The sequence below is a fragment of the Ranitomeya imitator genome, chromosome 7 (assembly GCF_032444005.1).
Source record: "Ranitomeya imitator isolate aRanImi1 chromosome 7, aRanImi1.pri, whole genome shotgun sequence".
Taxonomy (NCBI): domain Eukaryota; kingdom Metazoa; phylum Chordata; class Amphibia; order Anura; family Dendrobatidae; genus Ranitomeya; species Ranitomeya imitator.
In genome coordinates, this window is record NC_091288.1 from 144,275,140 (window position 1) to 144,294,508 (window position 19,369).

Consider the following 19,369-nt stretch of genomic DNA (forward strand, 5'->3'; position numbering starts at 1 on the left):
CAAAATGTTTTAACCCCTTCAGATGGATCTACATCGTTGGACGTGCCAGATCCTCGGAAGGTAAGTATATTGTTGTTTTTTTGTTTTTTTTTATTTACAGATCGAGGGTCTTCAGTGAGTGGATTGAGAGTAGAATAAATTAATACAACAGCCTTTGTGATTTTTTCAATAAATTAATTTTTAATAATGTGTGTGTGTTTTTTTTTAACCCTTTACTAGTATTGGATTAATAATGGATAAGTGTCATAATTGACGCCTCTCCATTATTAATTTGGCTTAATGTCACCTTACAATAGCAAGGTGGCATTAACCCTTCATTACCCCATATCCCACCGCTACACGGGAATGGGAAGAGAGTGGCCAAGTGCCAGAATAGGCGCATCTTCCAGATGTGCCTTTTCTGGGGTGGCTGGGGGCAGGTGTTTTTAGCCAGGGGGGGGGCCAATAACCATGGACCCTCTCCAGGCTATTAATATCTGCCCCCAGTCACTGGCTTTACTACTCTGGCGGAGAAAATTGTGCGGGAGCCCACGCCAATTTTTTCCGCCATTTAACCCCTTATTTTACTAGCTAGAACGGCCAAATTTTGCATATACACACTACTAACATTAGTAGTGTGGAATATGCAAAAAAAAAGGGGATATGAGATGGTTTACTGTATGTAAACCAGGTCTCATATCATGTCGGGTTTTAGGAAGGAGAAAGCAAAAGCCGGTAATTGAATTACCGGCTTTCTGCTATCTCGCGCTGTATGAAGTAATAATATATATACATATATGTGTCTCCCTGACATATATATATATATATAGAGAGAGAGAGACAGTATATATGTTTTTGTTTTTTTTAACACATGGATCCCTTGTATAGCCGTATGTCGGTTTTGCAAGCCTGCGATAAAAACACGCATTACGGCTGCCATACGGATTACATACGGAGGATGCCATGCGCAAAAAACGGTGACACACCCTGCCTACAGAGGAGCTACGGACCACTATTTTGGGGACTTTTCAGCGTATTACGGCCGTAATATACGGACCGTATTGTTTTACGCTGTGTGTGACGCCGGCCTAATGAGGAGGGTTGTTGTCTAATGACATCAAAACCCTATGTAAGGTGTGCTTAATTATTAGGCAATTTCCTTTCCTTTGGCAAAATGGGTCAGAAGAGAGATTTGACGGGCTCTGAAAAGTCCAAAATTGTGAGATGTCTTGCAGAGGGATGCAGCAGTCTTGAAATTGCCAAACTTTTGAAGCGTGATCACCGAGCAGTCAAGCGTTTCATGGCAAAAAGCCAACACGGTCGCAAGAAGTGTATTGGGCAAAAAAGGCGCAAAATAACTGCCAATGAATTGAGGAAAATCAAGCGTGAAGATGCCACTTGCCACCAGTTTTACCATATTTCAGATCTGCAACGTTACTGAAATAACAAAAAGCCCAAGGTGTGCGATACTCAGGGACATGGCCAAGGTAAGGAAGGCTGAAAAATTACCACCTTTGAACAAGAAACATAAGGTAAAACATCAAGACTGGGCCAAGAAATATCTGAAGACTGACTTTTCAAAGGTTTCATAGACTGATGAAATGAGAGTGGCTCTTGAGGGGCCAGAGGCTGGATCAGTACAGGGCAGAGAGCTCCACTCCGACTCAGACGCCAGCAAGGTGGAGGTGGGGTACTGGTATGGGCTGGTATCATCAAAGATGAACTTGTGGGACCTTTTCGGGTTGAGGATGGAGTGAAACTGAACTCCCAGACCTACTGCCAGTTTCTGGAAGACAACTTCTTCAAGCAGCGGTACAGGAAAAAGTCGGTATCGTTCAAGAAAAACATGATTTTCATGCAGGACAATGCTCCATCACATTCCTCCAACTACTCCACAGCGTGGCTGGCCAGTAAAGGTCTCACAGAAGAAAAAATAATGACATGGCCCCCTTGTTCACCTGATCTGAACCCCATAGGGAACCTGTGGTCCCTCATAAAATGTGAGATCTACAGGGAGAGAAAACAGTACACCTCTCGGAACAGTGTCTGGGAGGCTGTGGTGGCTGCTATGTGCAATGTTGATCATAAACAAGATCAAGCAACTGACAGAATCTATGGACAGAAGGCTGTTAGGTTCATCATAAAGAAAGGTGGCTATATTGGTCACTAATTTTTGGGGGTTTTGTTTTTGCATGTCAGAAATGTTTATTTATAAATTTTGTGCAGTTATATTGATTTACCTGGTGAAAATAAACAAGTGAGATGGGAATATATTTGGTTTTTATTAAGTTGCCTAATAATTCTGCACAGTAATAGTTACCTGCACAAACAGATATCCTCCTAAGATAGCCAAATCTAAAAATAACCCACTCCAACTTCCAAAAATATTACGCTTTGATATTTATGAGTCTTTTGGATTGATTGAGAACGTAGTTGTTGATCAATAATAAAAATAATCCTCTATAATACAACTTGCCTAATAATTCTGCACACAGTGTAAATAGCAGGAGGAATACTGAGCGCCACTGATTGAGGAGACCCCTTTAGCCTACAAAATGGCTTTACCGACCTCTCGTGTAATAAGATTACAGCCAGCTTCCATGCATTGGGAAGTTACTCCAAGTTCTCTAGGTTATCGTTGTTAGGATTTATTCTACAGAAGACATATGTGTTACAGATTAGTTTTCCAGCTTGTTATTCAGATTTCTGAAATCCCATCCAAACTTCCGTATCATATATCCTATGATATTAGGTGGCCATGATGACAAAACTAATGTTTTTGATTATTGAAAACCGTATGATACATTTGTTAAACCATTTTTGTTCTATATTTTGCACTTTCACTTCTGGGTGTTGGCTTCTGTTTATTATGGAGGCTAAGATACAGTGACAGATGCATGTATGATGGATACCACCAGCAGACAGTAGGCCTCGTGGCCCGCCGGCCTTCAGTGCCAGTGTACACATTGCCTATGCCGTTTGTACTTGTATCTTGACAATCTTGAGAATTATCTGCCTGGTTTAAGTGTTTCATTATAGTTTTTCTTTTTTTTCCAGCCTTTTTTTGTTGATCATAATTCTAGAAGCACTACTTTTATTGACCCACGTCTTCCATTACAAAGCAGCAGACCAACTAGTGCATTGCTTCATCGGCAGCATTTAACTCGGCAGCGCAGCCATAGTGCTGGGGAGGTTAGTCCTGTGTGCCTCTTATACAAAGGTCCCTTTATGTTAGAGGGGCCCTAACAAACAAGCTGCTCCACTGCTGGGACCCCAAGTGTACGGCTGTCGTCTGCAGGAGACCCTGGAAGCCGGTATTCAGTTGCCTTCCAGAACCAGCTCTAACCAATTAGGTTTACGAGAAGACGGCAGCATGGGAGACCTTTATACCACTTAGGAATGTATAAGGAGCAGTAGTTGCACAGCCCAGCGATCTATTATAAGGGTAGGCATTCACACTTATATTTCTCTTACACTTGTCAGCCATATCTGTATATGGCATTTATTTATTATTATTTGTCTGTATTCTATACATGCATCATTATGCTGGGCTGTCAGTGTTGTGGATCTCTTTATGGATTTTAATTGTTTTGATGGATTATTGTGTTACTTTCCACTCTCCTTCAGTCATTAAATGTTGTACTTATGTGGCACCATTATATCTATGGGCTACACCGACGAATGTATAGTTGCTAAATGGTCTGGAAGAAAACTGAATACCGGCCACCAGGATGTCCTGCAGATTACAGTGGGACACTTTGGGTCTCCGTAGCGGGGCCAACTTCTTTGTCTGGGTCAAGATTGGTGTTCAATAGACTAGATCTGTTCTTATACACAGGTGTGCACACCGATATTGTATTGCCACCTTCTCCTTTTGGTAGTCGTGCAGGTTGACTACATCAACTTCTTTTCACAATGCTGCATGAATTGTCCTGATCCAGCAGGAGCAGTTAGGACGCCGACTGTCTCTGGACCATTGGGGAATGATAAAACTACTTTTGTCTTCTCTTTTTCACCCATCGGCTATGCCAGCGCTTCTATCGGCATTACAGGGTGCCGTAACTTGGTCAGCTCTGCCGATGGCTCATGTGATGGTTGGTGGCTTAGGATCCATTAAATACTCCAGTAAAAAAAAAAATCTGCAGAATAAAAAAATACAATTAATTATTATTTTAAAATGGTAGGGGTTAGTCATATAAATAGTCCTAAGAAAGTCCTCACAAACCGGAGATGTGTGCATCCTCATCCATCTGCCCTTGGCTGCAGAAAAAGCCCGTAAACACAGACTCTTGTTTATTCTGTTGATTAGTTTGTTTTCAGGTCATAAGTGGCATTTTTGCTCTTACTTTATTCTCACTACCTCCTGATTATTATTATTTTTAAAACCACCATAGGGTCCAAAGATATGGGACTTTGTTATTTGATGCTGTTTTACCAAGGCGGCATGTCTCACAGATTCTCTGGGGATGTCTTTAGACTGCATTACATTATTACCCCTTAAGCGCCACCCCCTTAGAAAAGATCCATATCTCTAGAACCATTGGGCGGATTTAACACGTACCTGACAGCTGACATGCTGCCCAACCCATATTTCAGGCACCGGCTGTGTGATCTCAGCCAGGTATGCTTCACTCTGAAATGCTGCGGTGTTACAGAGAAAAACACACGTCAGTAGCCGCCGGGAATTGGGAAGCAGGTATCAGTTTTTGAACATTTTTCTTTTTATATTTTTTCATTCATTATCTTTTGTTCATTTTTTCACACTAATAGGTTGGAGAAGATACCCGTCATTCAGGTCCTCCAGTTTTACCAAGGCCATCTAGCACTTTTAACACAGTCAGTAGAAGTCACTATCAAGATATGATGCCTGTTGGTAAGTAATGTCTTAGATATATTAACATTGACGTTGGTAGAAATCATTCATGGTCTACGGCAGAGCTGGAGAAAGCTAAGTACAGTGTTCTGCTGTGTCTTACAGCCCCATAGACCATGAGTGGAGCTGAGGTCCATTATCTGCTCCTCTGCTGTATGTAATACAGGGCACCGCAGGGCCTGGTCCCCAGACTCAGATCCCTGTTCTCAGGATCGCGGAGACTAAAAGTACACATCCGTTTAAAAAGAGGTGTGTCGCCGGCACTTAAGGTACCGTCACACTAGACGATATCGCTAGCGATCCGTGACGTTGCAGCGTCCTCGCTAGCGATATCGTCCAGTGTGACAGGCAGCAGCGATCAGGCCCCTGCTGTGCTGTCGCTGGTCGGGGAAGAAAGTCTAGAACTTTGTTTCGTCGCTGGACTCCCCGCAGACATCGCTGAATCGGCGTGTGTGACACCGATTCAGCGATGTCTTCGCTGGTAACCAGGGTAAACATCGGGTAACTAAGCGCAGGGCCGCGCTTAGTAACCCGATGTTTACCCTGGTTACCATAGTTAAAGTAAAAAAAACAACCACTACATACTTACCTACCGCTGTCTGTCCTCGGCGCTCTGCTTCTCTGGTCTGGCTGTGAGCACAGCGGCCGGAAAGCAGAGCGGTGACGTCACCGCTCTGCTTTCCGGCTGACCGGCGCTCACAGCCAGACCAGAGAAGCAGAGCGCCGAGGACAGACAGCGGTAGGTAAGTATGTAGCGTTTGTTTTTTTACTTTTACGCTGGTAACCAGGGTAAACATCGGGTTACTAAGCGCGGCCCTGCGCTTAGTTACCCGATGTTTACCCTGGTTACCGGGGACCTCGGGATCGTTGGTCGCTGGAGAGCTGTCTGTGTGACAGCTCTCCAGCGACCAAACAGCGACGCTGCAGCGATCCGGATCGTTGTCGGTATCGCTGCAGCGTCGCTAAGTGTGACGGTACCTTAACTTCTGTGGTTATCTCAGCTGAGATTGAAATCTACTCGGGTGTAGACTGGACATGAGACAACTGAGGGAATGCGGGTGCACACCATAAAAATAAATCACTTCTAGTCCAAAAACAGAAAAAAGGGTGGCACTCACCATCTGGTAAAACATTCCTTTATTTAGTCCATGACACGGGTACCGCGGGAGAGGAGCGGATACCTTCTGTGGACGACGGCCGTTTTGCACTAACTGCGCTTCAACGGGTCCTATGCAAAGGCCATTGCACTTTGACTCTTTTTTATCTTTTAGACTGTTAATGCGCAGTTTATTACGTTTATATACTGACAGGTTTCACCAATTCTAAAAAAAAATTCTAAAAAAAAATGTAAATGAGAAAAGGAGTGTGATATAAACTTTTTATATTTTTTTAAACTTTTTTTATTACTTTTACTTTATTTCTTAGTCTTTTAAGGGACTTGAACCTGCAGTTACTTGACCACTTACACCATATACTGCAATACTACAGTTTGCAGTATGTAGTTAAATTGAGTTTCTCCTATGAAACCCAGCCATGAACAGGTCTTCACACTAGGATTAACATGGTAGCCATGGGGGACTTTCATGGTTGCCTTGTTAAACCATCAGTCCTCTCCGATGGCATCGTAATGGGCGCTGCTGTCAGTGATTGACAGCGCCATTTATGTTTAGCAGCAGTGATCAGATGCAGGCTCCAGACTCTCCTGTTACAGGCAGAAGCTAGCTGTGTGACACAGCCGGCATCTTCCTGGCAAGTTGCGGGCTCAGCTCCTGAACCCACTTCATACACCCAGTGTGACCATGTGATATAATTTTACTTAACATTGTAATGAAGGGATTAGCACAAATACTTACTATTAAATTTGAGTGAGCCTCTGGCCGTCCATGTGCCATGGAGCCAAATCTCCGCCAGTAATGGCCTGGCATATATTGGCACTATATCACTAGTTTTATCTAGTATGTTCCGGCAAGAATTCTAGTAAACAGGTCTTGCCTTTCTGCTAAGCACTGTCCAAAGGAGCAGAAAGTTGCAAATTATTGTGCAGAGATAGCGTGCCCTAATGTTTTTTCCTTCCTCATTTTTTGGGTGTAGGTAGAAAGAGAACTTATCTCCTTAGTGGTAAAATGATTGGAGGGCTTACACTCTGCAATGTGTATATATATATATATATATATATATATATATATATATATATAAAGGGCAGACATATTGTCTACCACAGTGTCTGTGCTGGCAACGATGAGGATGATCAGAGACGACATGTAATAAATGTGAGCTGAAATCAGTGATTGCTGACAACCAGAAAAGCACTTGACTTCATAAGTTTCTGAAGTTGACTTATATTTGTAAAGTACAGTGGGTACGGAAAGTATTCAGACCCCTTTACATTTTTCACTCTTTGTTTCATTGCAGTCATTTGGTAAATTCAAAAAAGATCATTTTGTCTCATTGATGTAGCACCCCATGTTGACTGAAAAAAACAGAAATGTAGAAATGTTTGGCAAAAACCTGGTGGCAGATTACACTAAATCATTTTAACCACCCTCCTTTTCTCTAATGTTTGTCTCATATATAGGATACAATGAGAAGATTGTTGCATTTTTGCGTCAACCAAACATCTTTGAAATTCTACAGGAGCGTCAGCATGAGCTCTGCAGGAATCACGCACTCAGGTAGTAAACTGCTTTGTCTTTTTAATAGCAAATACCGTAAAGTGGGACTGTTTTTAGACAATTATGGCATATCTATTTCACTTCAGCCGCTGACAACACAACCATTCTACTGTTGAAGGGCATAGCAGGCTGTATAGCCAGACCGTTGTAATAGGCGAAAGCCCAAATTTCTGCATGTGGCCTTAAAATACATGTATTAAAGCTGGGGCAAGACGACACGTGTCAAGCAGCAGCAATTCTCTGTCAAGCGGTGTAAGTTGTCTGCAGTTATTTTAGAGCTCCGATTTCACTAGATTAAACGGCCACATTGCAGACAAGTTACAGTTGCACTGACTTGCATTGAAGTCTATGGCAGGTGAGTCATGTGCAACTAATGACCAGGGGTAGAGCACATATGGAAACAATTGTGAATCTGTGTCACAGTCATGGTGGGTTGCAGATCACAATGAAACACCATAGTAAATCATGTAGAAGCAATGTTGCAATGCGATACCTCGGTCTTTATGACACGTGACACATGTAACCCTAGCCTAAATCTTACTTCTTTGTTTATTCACTTCTGCATATTTTCCAAAACCTGCTTATAGCTTCTTCAGAGAGGAGCCTTGCAACATGACATAGAATAGGAAGCCAAACCAGAAACTCCATTTGCAAACATGTGTTTCAGGGATGCTTGCCCCTCATCAGTGCAAAGCAAGAGAACTGGTTTGGCTGTATGAGAGGTTTCTAACATGGGGCCTAAGAAAAAAAAGAGCCAACTAGGCAAAATGTGATAGCTTTATTTAGCAGTAAACCACACATTTCATTCCCTTGACTGTACATGTCTTCAGAATTGTAAAACTCAACATAATATGTTGGCGCTATATAAATTAATAATTTTTTTATTATTAAAATATGATGTTGTACCATATTGATGTGAAGTCTATTTTTAATATAGGGAAAAGATACAGTTTATTCGAGCAGAAGGGCCCTCAGGATTAGTCCGTCTCTCCGGTGATGCAGATCTTGTGATTCTGCTAAGGTATTTTACATTTTTTTAAAGTTATTTTTGCATTGTGCCATGTAATTTATTTTGATCATTCTATACTTGGTTAACATATTTCAGGTTGTGCCATTAACCCTAGAACGCATACCCATAGAAATCTACACATTCACGCACCTGGGGCCTTTTAGGCCTGTTTACAATTATCATGGAATAACTCAAATAAAAATACTTTTCAAAGTTTATTGCAAAGTAAGGATGCATTCCCACTAGCGCAGGGGTCCTCCAGGACGGGATTCCGTAATGGATCTGACCTCCTGGTGACCCCAGCTAAGGCTGGCGGACGCATACCTGGGGCCTCGCAGGCCTGCCAGGTTACTTGTTTTTTATTTTCTGTAAAATTACTTTAGTTAGAATTTTGAAACTCTAGGTATTCCTCAGGTATATAGTTGTTAGTAATTTCCAGTTGTTAATATATTTTTATGTTATAGGCATTTTGGTATAACAACCTTTTTTTGGGACTACCCCATATTCACACACCTGGGGCCTTTTAGGCCTATGTGCAAATAACACGGAATAACTCAAATAAAAATACTTTTCAAAATTTATTTTACAATTGCAAGTTAAGGATGCATTCCAACTAGCGCTGGGGTCCGCCAGGAGGGGATCCGTAATGGATCTGACCTCCTGGTGACCCCAGCTAAGACTGGCGGAATCCCGCCATTCCGGCAGCCTTAGCTGGAGTTACCAGGAGGTCAGATCCATTATGGATCCTCTTCTGGTGAACCCCAGCGCTACTGGGAACACAGCCTAAGATGTGTATATTTCAAAACATAATTATGTGCATAAAACAACAAAAAAGTAAGTAAACGGGCACGCCAAATATAGGCATTTTATATGCAATTTTGTTATGAAAACATTTTTTGGTTGTAGCGAACTTGGTGCAGGAATATTTATTTTTAACTTTACATATGCCCCCGACAATTCTCGCATATTATTTTTTCGGCTGAATGTTCCTTGCATACATTTTGTCCGCAAGTAGAACAGAAACGCTCCGATTTTCTTTCCTCTTTTACTGGACAAATATAGCAGCGCTTTCTTTTTTTTTCTCTTTGCTCTGGATGTTCCAGAAAGCGTATTCCACATCGGATCATTGCCTCCGTAATTTGCCTTGATAAGCATATCATGCTTCTTCTCTCCATGATAGTATGCATCAAAAGTTCATAACAAAGTTCTGTCAAAAATAGACGTCTCTTGTCTTTCCTGTCGGCATGGAATTCTGGATTAGTTTGACAATAAACAATGTAGCTATTGAGGGCTGACACATCAAGGATATTGGAAAAAAGGGCAACAGGCCAACGTTTAGTCTACCTTTTGCTCTAATACTCTCCAATCATTTCGTCCATCTTGTCGACACCTCCTTTTGTCTTATTATAATGCAGTATGATTTCAGGGTTTTTTTTCCTGTCATTGGTGTCAATACTTCCATCATGATGCATTGTACTCAGTAATATCACAGATTTTTCTTTCCTGGCTTTATAAGACACCATTGTTGCTTGATTGCAGAAACCGAATACACTCTCGTAGATTGTTCGCTGTGCATTGTGCTTCATGATTGGAGGAATTTCGCGGCGGTTTGGCCTCATAGTACCAACAAGTGTATGTTGCTTTTGAAGCAAAAAAGTTGGCCATTTCAAAATTGGTAAAGTACTTATCCATTGTAATATTTTTTCCTGAATTGAAAATTGGTAGCGCAAGTGTTTTTAGAGTGTTTAGAGAGTTTTTAGCAAGTGTTTTAGAGTCATAAAAGTTCTTCCCCAGCAACAATACAGACAAAAAGACTGAGTATCACATGTAAACCTAGTACAGGCCTAAAAGGCCCCAGGTGCGTGAATATGGGGTAGTCCCAAAAAAAGGTTGTTATACCGAAATGTCTGTAACATAAAAATATATGAAAAACTGGAAATTACTAACAACTATATACCTGAGGATTACCTAGAGTTTCAAAATTCTAACTAAAGTACCGTATATACTCGAGTATAAGCCGAGATTTTCAGCCCAAATTTTTGGGCTGAAAGTGCCCCTCTCGGCTTATACTCGAGTCACGGTAGCGGTGGGGTCGGCGGGTGAGGGCGCTGAGGTATACTTACCTAGTCCTGGCGATCCTTGCGCTGTCCCTGCCGTCCCACTGTCTTCTGTGCTGCAGCTTCTTCCCCTCTTCAGCGGTCACGTGGGACCGCTCATTAGAGAAATGAATAGGCGGCTCCACCTCCCATAGGGGTGGAGCCGCCTATTCATTTCTCTAATCAGCGGTAACGGTGACCGCTGATAGAGAAAGAAGCTGCGGCACCGAAGACAGCTGTGACAGGCGGGGAGCGCCTGGATCGCTGGGACCAGGTAAGTATGTCATATTCACCTGTCCGCGTTCCAGCCGCCGGGCGCCGCTCCATCTTCCCGGCGTCTGCGCTCTGACTGTGCAGGTCAGAGGGCGCAAAGACGCATATAGTGTGCGCGGCGCCCTCTGCCTGATCAGTCAGTGCAGAGACGCCGGGACCGGACGCTGGGAGCTGCAAGCAAGAGAGGTGAGTATGGCTTTTTTTTTTTTTTATTGCAGCAGCAGCAATGGCACAGATTTATGTGGAGCATCTATGGGGATATATGAACACTGCAGAGCACTGTATGGGGCACAGCTATGGGGAGATATGAACGCTGCAGAGCACTGTATGGGGCACTGCTATGGGGAGATATGAACGCTGCAGAGCACTGTATGGGGCACAGCTATGGGGAGATATGAACGCTGCAGAGCACTGTATGGGGCACAGCTATGGGGAGATATGAACGCTGCAGAGCACTGTATGGGGCACTGCTATGGGGAGATATGAACGCTGCAGAGCACTGTATGGGGCACAGCTATGGGGAGATATGAATGCTGCAGAGCACTATATGGCACAGCCAAGGGGGAATATGAACAGTGCAGAGCACTATATGGGGCACAGCTATGGGGAGATATGAACGGTGCAGAGCACTATATGGGGCACAGCTATGGGGAGATATGAACGCTGCAGAGCACTATATGGCACAGCTATGGGGAGATATGAACGCTGCAGAGCACTGTATGGGGCACAGCTATGGGAGACATGAACGCTGCAGAGCACTATATGGCACAGCCAAGGGGGAATATGAACAGTGCAGAGCACTATATGGGGCACAGCTATGGGGAAATAATGATCTATTTTTATTTTTGAAATTCACCGGTAGCTGCTGCATTTCCACCCTAGGCTTATACTCGAGTCAATAGGTTTTCCCAGGTTTTTGTGGCAAAATTAGGGGGGTCGGCTTATACTCGCGTCGGCTTATACTCGAGTATATACGGTACTTTTACAGAAAATAGAAAACAAGTAACCTGGCAGGCCTGCGAGGCCCCAGGTATGCGTTCTAGGGTTAAATCTAATGTAAAATCTGAATGCTATTTTAGCCTTATGTAAAATATTGTCAGGAAGCTCAATATCTTACAGAGAGCAACAGTTCTGAATTTCTTAAATGTGCATTAGGAAAAATAAATCTTTGTACCGTGTTAGCCAGTAGATAAGAAAATATTAACAATTGAGAGTCCTCAGGGTTGATAACTTTTAATTGCTAACTGAAAAATGGTAACAAATTGCAAGCTTTCGAGGCTACACAGGTCTCTTCATCAGGCAAAGAATAACACAAAATCTGAAGAATCACATATTTATACACAACAGGACACAGGAATAATGCAATAGATAAGATATTATCCCAGACCTCAATCAGAGGACAATAAAATTTTCACACTCCTTCTCTATGAACTGCCCCATTATTTATGGCCACAACCGTTTATCCCTCTCCCATAATGATAGTTCTGCTTCACATCACTTGTCTTATCTTCCTATCTATTACATTATTCCTGTGTCCTGTTGTGTATAAATATGTGTCTCTTCAGATTTTGGGTTATTCTATGCCCAGAGAAAAGACCTGAGTAGTCTGGAAATCTGTTACCATCTTTTCATTAAAAGGTGTCAACCACTGAGAACTCTCAAATTTTAATATTTTTGAATGTGCATAGCAATGGATAGTGGAATACATAGTATTACCTTTAACTGAAGATTACATTTTTCATTATGTCACATATTTATCTAATAAATTTGAATGTGTTGTTATATTTGTTAATGTGTTAGTAGCTAATAATATTGTAGGTGATTTGGGGGGTAAACAGATTATTAAAGCATAATAATAATTTATTTGCAGTTAAAATTCTGCTCAATTCCTAAGCTATCACGTGGTGATGTGACCTCCAGCATCTTGCAGAGAGCTTTCCTGTCTGTGCTTGTGCAGCCCTGCACTGAGCTCTGAACAGTGATGTCATGGAGGGAGTGAGCTGTAGTCCTGGGCAAGCTTATAGTGACTGGGGGTGTGCACAGGGGCAATGCACAACAAGTAATCTGATCAGTATGACATGCTTCTTCATGTTCCATTAGAGTACATGAATGCATGATATGACTCATTGCTCCCTTAGATTACACTGAGCCAGCGAGCGGCATAAAATGTAACATTACTGACGGCAGGAGAGTGTCCTGAAGTGGGAGGAATGTTAGAAAGCAGAAACTTTGTGTGCAGGCATTTATCCATCTAACAGAAGTCTGGGGAATCATTACAGTTATAGCCATGTTGCTTTTCTTGTGGCCACACCCTAAAGTACTGGCCACTAGCGGTCGCACTTCTTAGTTTGCTGTTCAATGCCTGCTGTTAGCCAAAGTCTGTCTAGTAACAAAGACATGAAGACAGACTGCACGAAGTAGGGTTGTGTCTCTCAGTAGCTGAAGCACACTCCCATCTCCAGCTTCATGTGAACCACATGGTAGAGGGGCAAAGAACCACTAAAACATCTTAAATTGTGTTCTCCTTTCCATAGAAATTATTTGTTTATATGGGACATATATTTATATATATATATATATATACGGTATATATATGTATATATATATATATATATATATATATAATCTTACCTTGTAATGTCTTCACATCCTGTTTAGTAATGTGTGAGTGTACTCATTGCTTGTTTTCCTGAGCGCGCTTGAGTGACCTCCGAGTATTTATGACTGCTGGGAGATTTAGTTTTCCTCACCTCAGCTGAATGATTTACAACTATTAGACAACTTGATTACATGTGGGGATTCCCTAGCAACCATGCAACCCCCACATGTACTCAGCCTGGCTAATAGCTGTAAATCATTCAGCTGCCGTGATGTAAACTAAATCTCTGAGCAGTTATAAATACTCGGAAACCACCCGAGTGTGCTCAGGAAAACCCGAGCAACGAGTACACCCGCTCATCACTAATCCTGTTCTGTCCAGATGTGTTCGGATCCCAGAATTCCAAGCGGCGGAAGTTCACCGACCTCCATATTGGGACACCCAAGTGATGGGTGTCTCAATATGGAAACTGCTGGTGGTACCGGCCTCTTGCACGGTACGACCAGTGGAACACCGTCGCAACACACACTGTATGCGCGGTATGCAGCCTCTTGCGTGGTACCACCAGCGGAACACCGTCCCGAACGCCGCCGCCGGGATCAGCCGAATGATTCACTGACCGCCACCGTCTTTGTACAGGAGGAGCGCATAGCACATGGGGTAGACAGGTCAAAGAAGAAAGCACAGATGGGAGAAGTCAGCACATGGGGAAAGAGAGAGTGGATAGGTGGGTGAGCACATGGGGGAGAGATTCTCAACGCTGCAAAGCCTGCCCCTATCGTGACATTACCACCCTCCCGATGTTATAGCAGTTACTGGGGAAATTGAGTACAGCCAACTACGTTTCCTAGGACTCAACATCTCCTGCTCTCTCCCGACATCCAGAGATAAATGGTCTCTCGGTGGACGAGAAAGCATGGTCATCGCTTCATAATCTGTATACACAGTGCTTGTTCAGTTTATGTATGCCACAATGGAGAAGGTAAACCTGGTAATAAATCATAAAGATTACTTACAATCCGCTAAATGCAGACAAAAAATAACTGAAACCTATAGAGAACTGGAGTATTATGCCCCTAAGTAATAAATAGGAATACCATAGCTAATGCAACAATTATAAACTTTATTACACATTAAAACAACATACATATAAACAATATATCTAGTAGAAATGACCGGAAATGGTGATGACACAAAAAATCAGAGACAGTTACACCATGTATACAAAATAGCAGCACTACATAGCACATAAGGGGTGCTGAGTGTGTATGACACCCCATACGGTACAAACACCAATGTAATATATTTGTACAGCCAAATACCCCTCCAAAGTAGGAGGTATGGCAACGCCTAATTATAGCCCAATGTCATGGTTAAACCAATGTAAAAGAGAGAGAGCATTATAAAGTGCAAAAAAATGCATGGCAAAATCGCTACTCCAAGTGCTTACCCATGTGGTTGCGGTGTCAGCTGAATCCGTTAGCCCCGACGCACGTTTCGCTTTATCTAGCTTCCTCGGGAGGCATAATACTCCAGTTCTCTATAGGTTTCAATTATTATGGGAGTTGTCCTGCTGTCCACTATTATATTTGGCATCCGCACCCTGGGTGGGTGTTAGTGGGTGTTACAAATTATGTCGGTTTTTGCTCAGACAAAAAATAACTTGTAGACTAAGTCAACAACATACAATATAGTCAAAACCTCTAAACTAACTTAAAAACTCCACTAGAAAATATTTGCTCAAAGTAAATTTAACCATGATATATACAAAATGTTATAAAAACTGTACATAGAGTTGACTCATCAATACAGTACATTAAGTAACTTCCTGAAAGAAATCCCTGCTCATATAACGTGATTTAGCCCACAATGGGAATCACAGGTACAGATTATTTTAATAATATACACCTATACGTACCAAACAAGTAAAATATCAATAAATATTATGAACACCTGTGAACACAATTGGACAGGAGATAACATGGGCAAACCCCTCGACTCTCGTTTCACTTCTTCATCAGGAGAACGATCTATCTACTGTATGTAATGTCATTCGGTAATATATTTTGTATCTATTGATGTACCAGTTATAAAGTGTTTTGGATTAAATTTACTTTGATTAAACATTTTCTGGTATAGTTTTTAAGCTAGTTTAGAGGTTATGGCTAGTGATGGGCGGACCCCTGGATGTTTGGTTTCAGCCGAACAGTTTAAAAAAAAAAGTTTGGTTTGAGTACCAGATAGTACCTGAACCTGAACTCGAACCCGGACCCCATTCACTTTGAATGGGGGACACAAGCATCCAGTGTTTGCCACGGTGTCATGTGCAAGACAGCATGACAAATACTGACTCTAATCGTCGGTAAGAAAGTTACTGCCGGTCAGAAATCTGCGGTTCACACACTGTCAGATAACACCGTGAGCCCGTAGCTCTGACCGGAGGTAAAAAGTTTACCATTTGTGGAAATAGAAAAATATCCAGCGTGTTGAATAAAATTCAGAAGTCTTTATTGAAGAATTAAAAAGTTGCACCAGTGTACATGGGCAGAAAAAATTTGCAAATCTAGCGTACGTGTTTCGGAATTTATTCATTGCAAACTTTTTACCGCCGGTTACAGCTGCATGCTCACGCTGTCATCTGACAGCGTGGGAACTGCAGCTCTCTGATCAGTGGTATTAATCTTACCACCAATCAGAGTCGCTGGTGTTTCTCATGCAGATGACAGCGCGAGAAACACTCGGAGTTCGGGGGTCCGAACCTGAACAGTAAAATGGACTTCTTGGTGAAGTCCATATTCGGGATCCATGCCCAAACAGTAGATATTCAGTACGGACCCCGAACGTTACTGATCGGGTTCGCCCATCTCTAGTTATGACCATAAATCGTATATCCGCCTCCTTTATGTATGATAGCTGCGTCCCCTTTCCCATAGGCTCACAACTGCTCTATAATGCAGTTCTGTTTTGGAACGTCACGGCTGAGTAGAACAGGGACCGCCTTGACATTGGTTTCTGAACCCCAGATGTAGATTGCAAACAAAGCGCAGCACAAATTCCAAGGTTTGTTGCAGGTTTTTCATATGTATAGTGCAGAAAGGAGGCTGATTGTACCCAATGTCATTAAATACTTGTGGTCAAATCCACATCAATATCTTTGTAAATGTGGTGCAGATCTTTATGTAGATCTTATTGCACATTTCTCTGTTACAAATCCTGTTCTGAACATAGTTTAATAGCTTCAAATAGTTCTGTGTTCTTCTTTTCCATGAACCAGCCTTTTTGAAGAAGAAATAATGTCCTATGTTCCACCACATGCCTTACTTCATCCCAGCTATTGCCAGTCTCCGCGTGGATCCCCAGTGTCTTCTCCACAGAATTCACCTGGTACAGTATCTCCTATTAATACCATGTAGTGTTATACAATAAGGATATACCGTTCTATATATTAATATAACTAAAATAGGAATGTGGAATTATTGAGGAAGAAGAAGTTATTTAGTTGAGAGATAAGTTGAATACTTGTCTCCTTGTACACAACAGATTGTGGATCTTCTGGAGTTTGTGTGTTTTTTACCCACCAATGTGATTGCTCAGTTGGCTGACATTGATTTTCCGAGTCAGCAGGTGTATACATCATGTGAGGGTGAAGTATTATGTAGGTACGAGAAATGATATGTTACCTAGAGAAGTGACTTTGCCGCCCACAAGAGCTGTGACTAGGTGACCAGGACATTCCCTGCCAGCCGCCATCATGGTGCTCATGGAAATTCCTTACCCAAAATCAGGATTTATGAAACAAAACATGCAATCTTCTGTTAAAAAGAAAAAGGTGAATTAGAAAGAGCAAAAAAAAGATAGGTACATTTTTATACTATTATATGAAAAAGAATTTATAAAATTATTCTGTTGAATTTCCCTTTAAAAGAGGCCGTAAATTCAAGGGTTTTCTGTCTCCTAAAGTAATGGTTGATTTGTATCTCTAGGGTAAGCCACCAATGTATGACTATTGTAAGTCAACTTCTGAGACCTCTACTGGTCCTGAGAATGAAGGTGATAAAGCATTGTTCTAGTGCTGCCTCCCCTTCATTGTTTTACCCCTTTACATTGGCCATTTGCAACATCGCAGCCATCACCTCATTCTTAGGATTGGTCAGCGTCCCTGGGATGGGACATCTTCCAATCATCAAGTTATGGCAGATCCTGAAAACTTCGCTTACTACTACAGGGCAGGTTTCAGAAACGGGAAATCCCACAGAGCAGTCAGCGCTGCTACTTTGTCTTCACCCTCCTGTATGTGTACGATAGGTCAATACACTTCAGCTTAAAGGGCCAAGCTTTTATCACCAAATCACAACTTTGTTTTCCCTAACAATATACGGTATGTCTCTGAAATGATGTACGCTTTGGTCTTCTGTTACGCTTTGAGAATTAATAAGCGATAAGTTCTCTAAGTAACAGGATATGTTGCTTATGGATAAAGTAAAATTCTGTGATTCCAGGTACCCAGCGTGCCAATGCCAGAGCACCAGCACCTTATAAAAGAGACTTTGAAGCAAAATTACGAAATTTCTATCGCAAGCTAGAAACTAAAGGATATGGTCAAGGTCCTGGAAAATTAAAGTGAGATGATTGTATTTTCTTATAAATAACATAATAGGAACACTAAATAATACTCATGTTTTAGCACATGCCAAATGTACAGAGATATACAGTGGGGCAAAAAAAGTATTTAGTCAGTCAGCAATAGTGCAAGTTCCACCACTTAAAAAGATGAGAGGCGTCTGTAATTTACATCATAGGTAGACCTCAGCTATGGGAGACAAACTGAGAAAAAAAATCCAGAAAATCACATTGTCTGTTTTTTTAACATTTTATTTGCATATTAGGGTGGAAAATAAGTATTTGGTCAGAAACAAAATTTCATCTCAATACTTTGTAATATGTCCTTTGTTGGCAATGACAGAGGTCAAACGTTTTCTGTAAGTCTTCACAAGGTTGCCACACACTGTTGTTGGTATGTTGGCCCATTCCTCCATGCAGATCTCCTCTAGAGCAGTGATGTTTTTGGCTTTTCGCTTGGCAACACGGACTTTCAACTCCCTCCAAAGGTTTTCTATAGGGTTGAGATCTGGAGACTGGCTAGGCCTCTCCAGGACCTTGAAATGCTTCTTACGAAGCCACTCCTTCGTTGCCCTGGCGGTGTGCTTTGAATCATTGTCATGTTGAAAGACCCAGCCACGTTTCTTCTTCAATGCCCTTGCTGATGGAAGGAGGTTTGCACTCAAAATCTCACGATACATGGCCCCATTCATTCTTTCATGTACCCGGATCAGTCCTGGCCCCTTTGCAGAGAAACAGCCCCAAAGCATGATGTTTCCACCACCATGCTTTACAGTAGGTATGGTGTTTGATGGATGCAACTCAGTATTCTTTTTCCTCCAAACACGACAAGTTGTGTTTCTACCAAACAGTTCCAGTTTGGTTTCATCAGACCATAGGACATTCTCCCAAAACTCTTCTGGATCATCCAAATGCTCTCTAGCAAACTTCAGACGGGCCCGGACATGTACTGGCTTAAGCAGTGGTACACGTCTGGCACTGCAGGATCTGAGTCCATGGTGGCGTAGTGTGTTACTTATGGTAGGCCTTGTTACATTGGTCCCAGCTCTCTGCAGTTCATTCACTAGGTCCCCCCGTGTGGTTCTGGGATTTTTGCTCACCGTTCTTGTGATCATTCTGACCCCACGGGGTGAGATTTTGCGTGGAGCCCCAGATCGAGGGAGATTATCAGTGGTCTTGTATGTCTTCCATTTTCTAATTATTGCTCCCACTGTTGATTTCTTCACTCCAAGCTGGTTGGCTATTGCA

The 19,369-nt window shown here is 42.2% G+C and overlaps 1 protein-coding gene across 2 annotated transcripts in view; it reads left to right on the forward strand.

Annotated features, from left to right (window-relative positions):
• HECW2 (HECT, C2 and WW domain containing E3 ubiquitin protein ligase 2) overlaps positions 1-19,369 on the forward strand; it is a 378,118-nt gene that overhangs the window by 305,075 nt on the left and 53,674 nt on the right. For both annotated transcript variants that reach the window (XM_069733887.1, XM_069733888.1), the window contains exons 16-21: positions 3,037-3,171; positions 4,750-4,852; positions 7,428-7,524; positions 8,462-8,545; positions 16,776-16,885; positions 18,001-18,121. In XM_069733887.1, the coding sequence (XP_069589988.1) occupies positions 3,037-3,171; positions 4,750-4,852; positions 7,428-7,524; positions 8,462-8,545; positions 16,776-16,885; positions 18,001-18,121 (650 nt within the window). The remainder of the gene's footprint in view (positions 1-3,036; positions 3,172-4,749; positions 4,853-7,427; positions 7,525-8,461; positions 8,546-16,775; positions 16,886-18,000; positions 18,122-19,369) is intronic.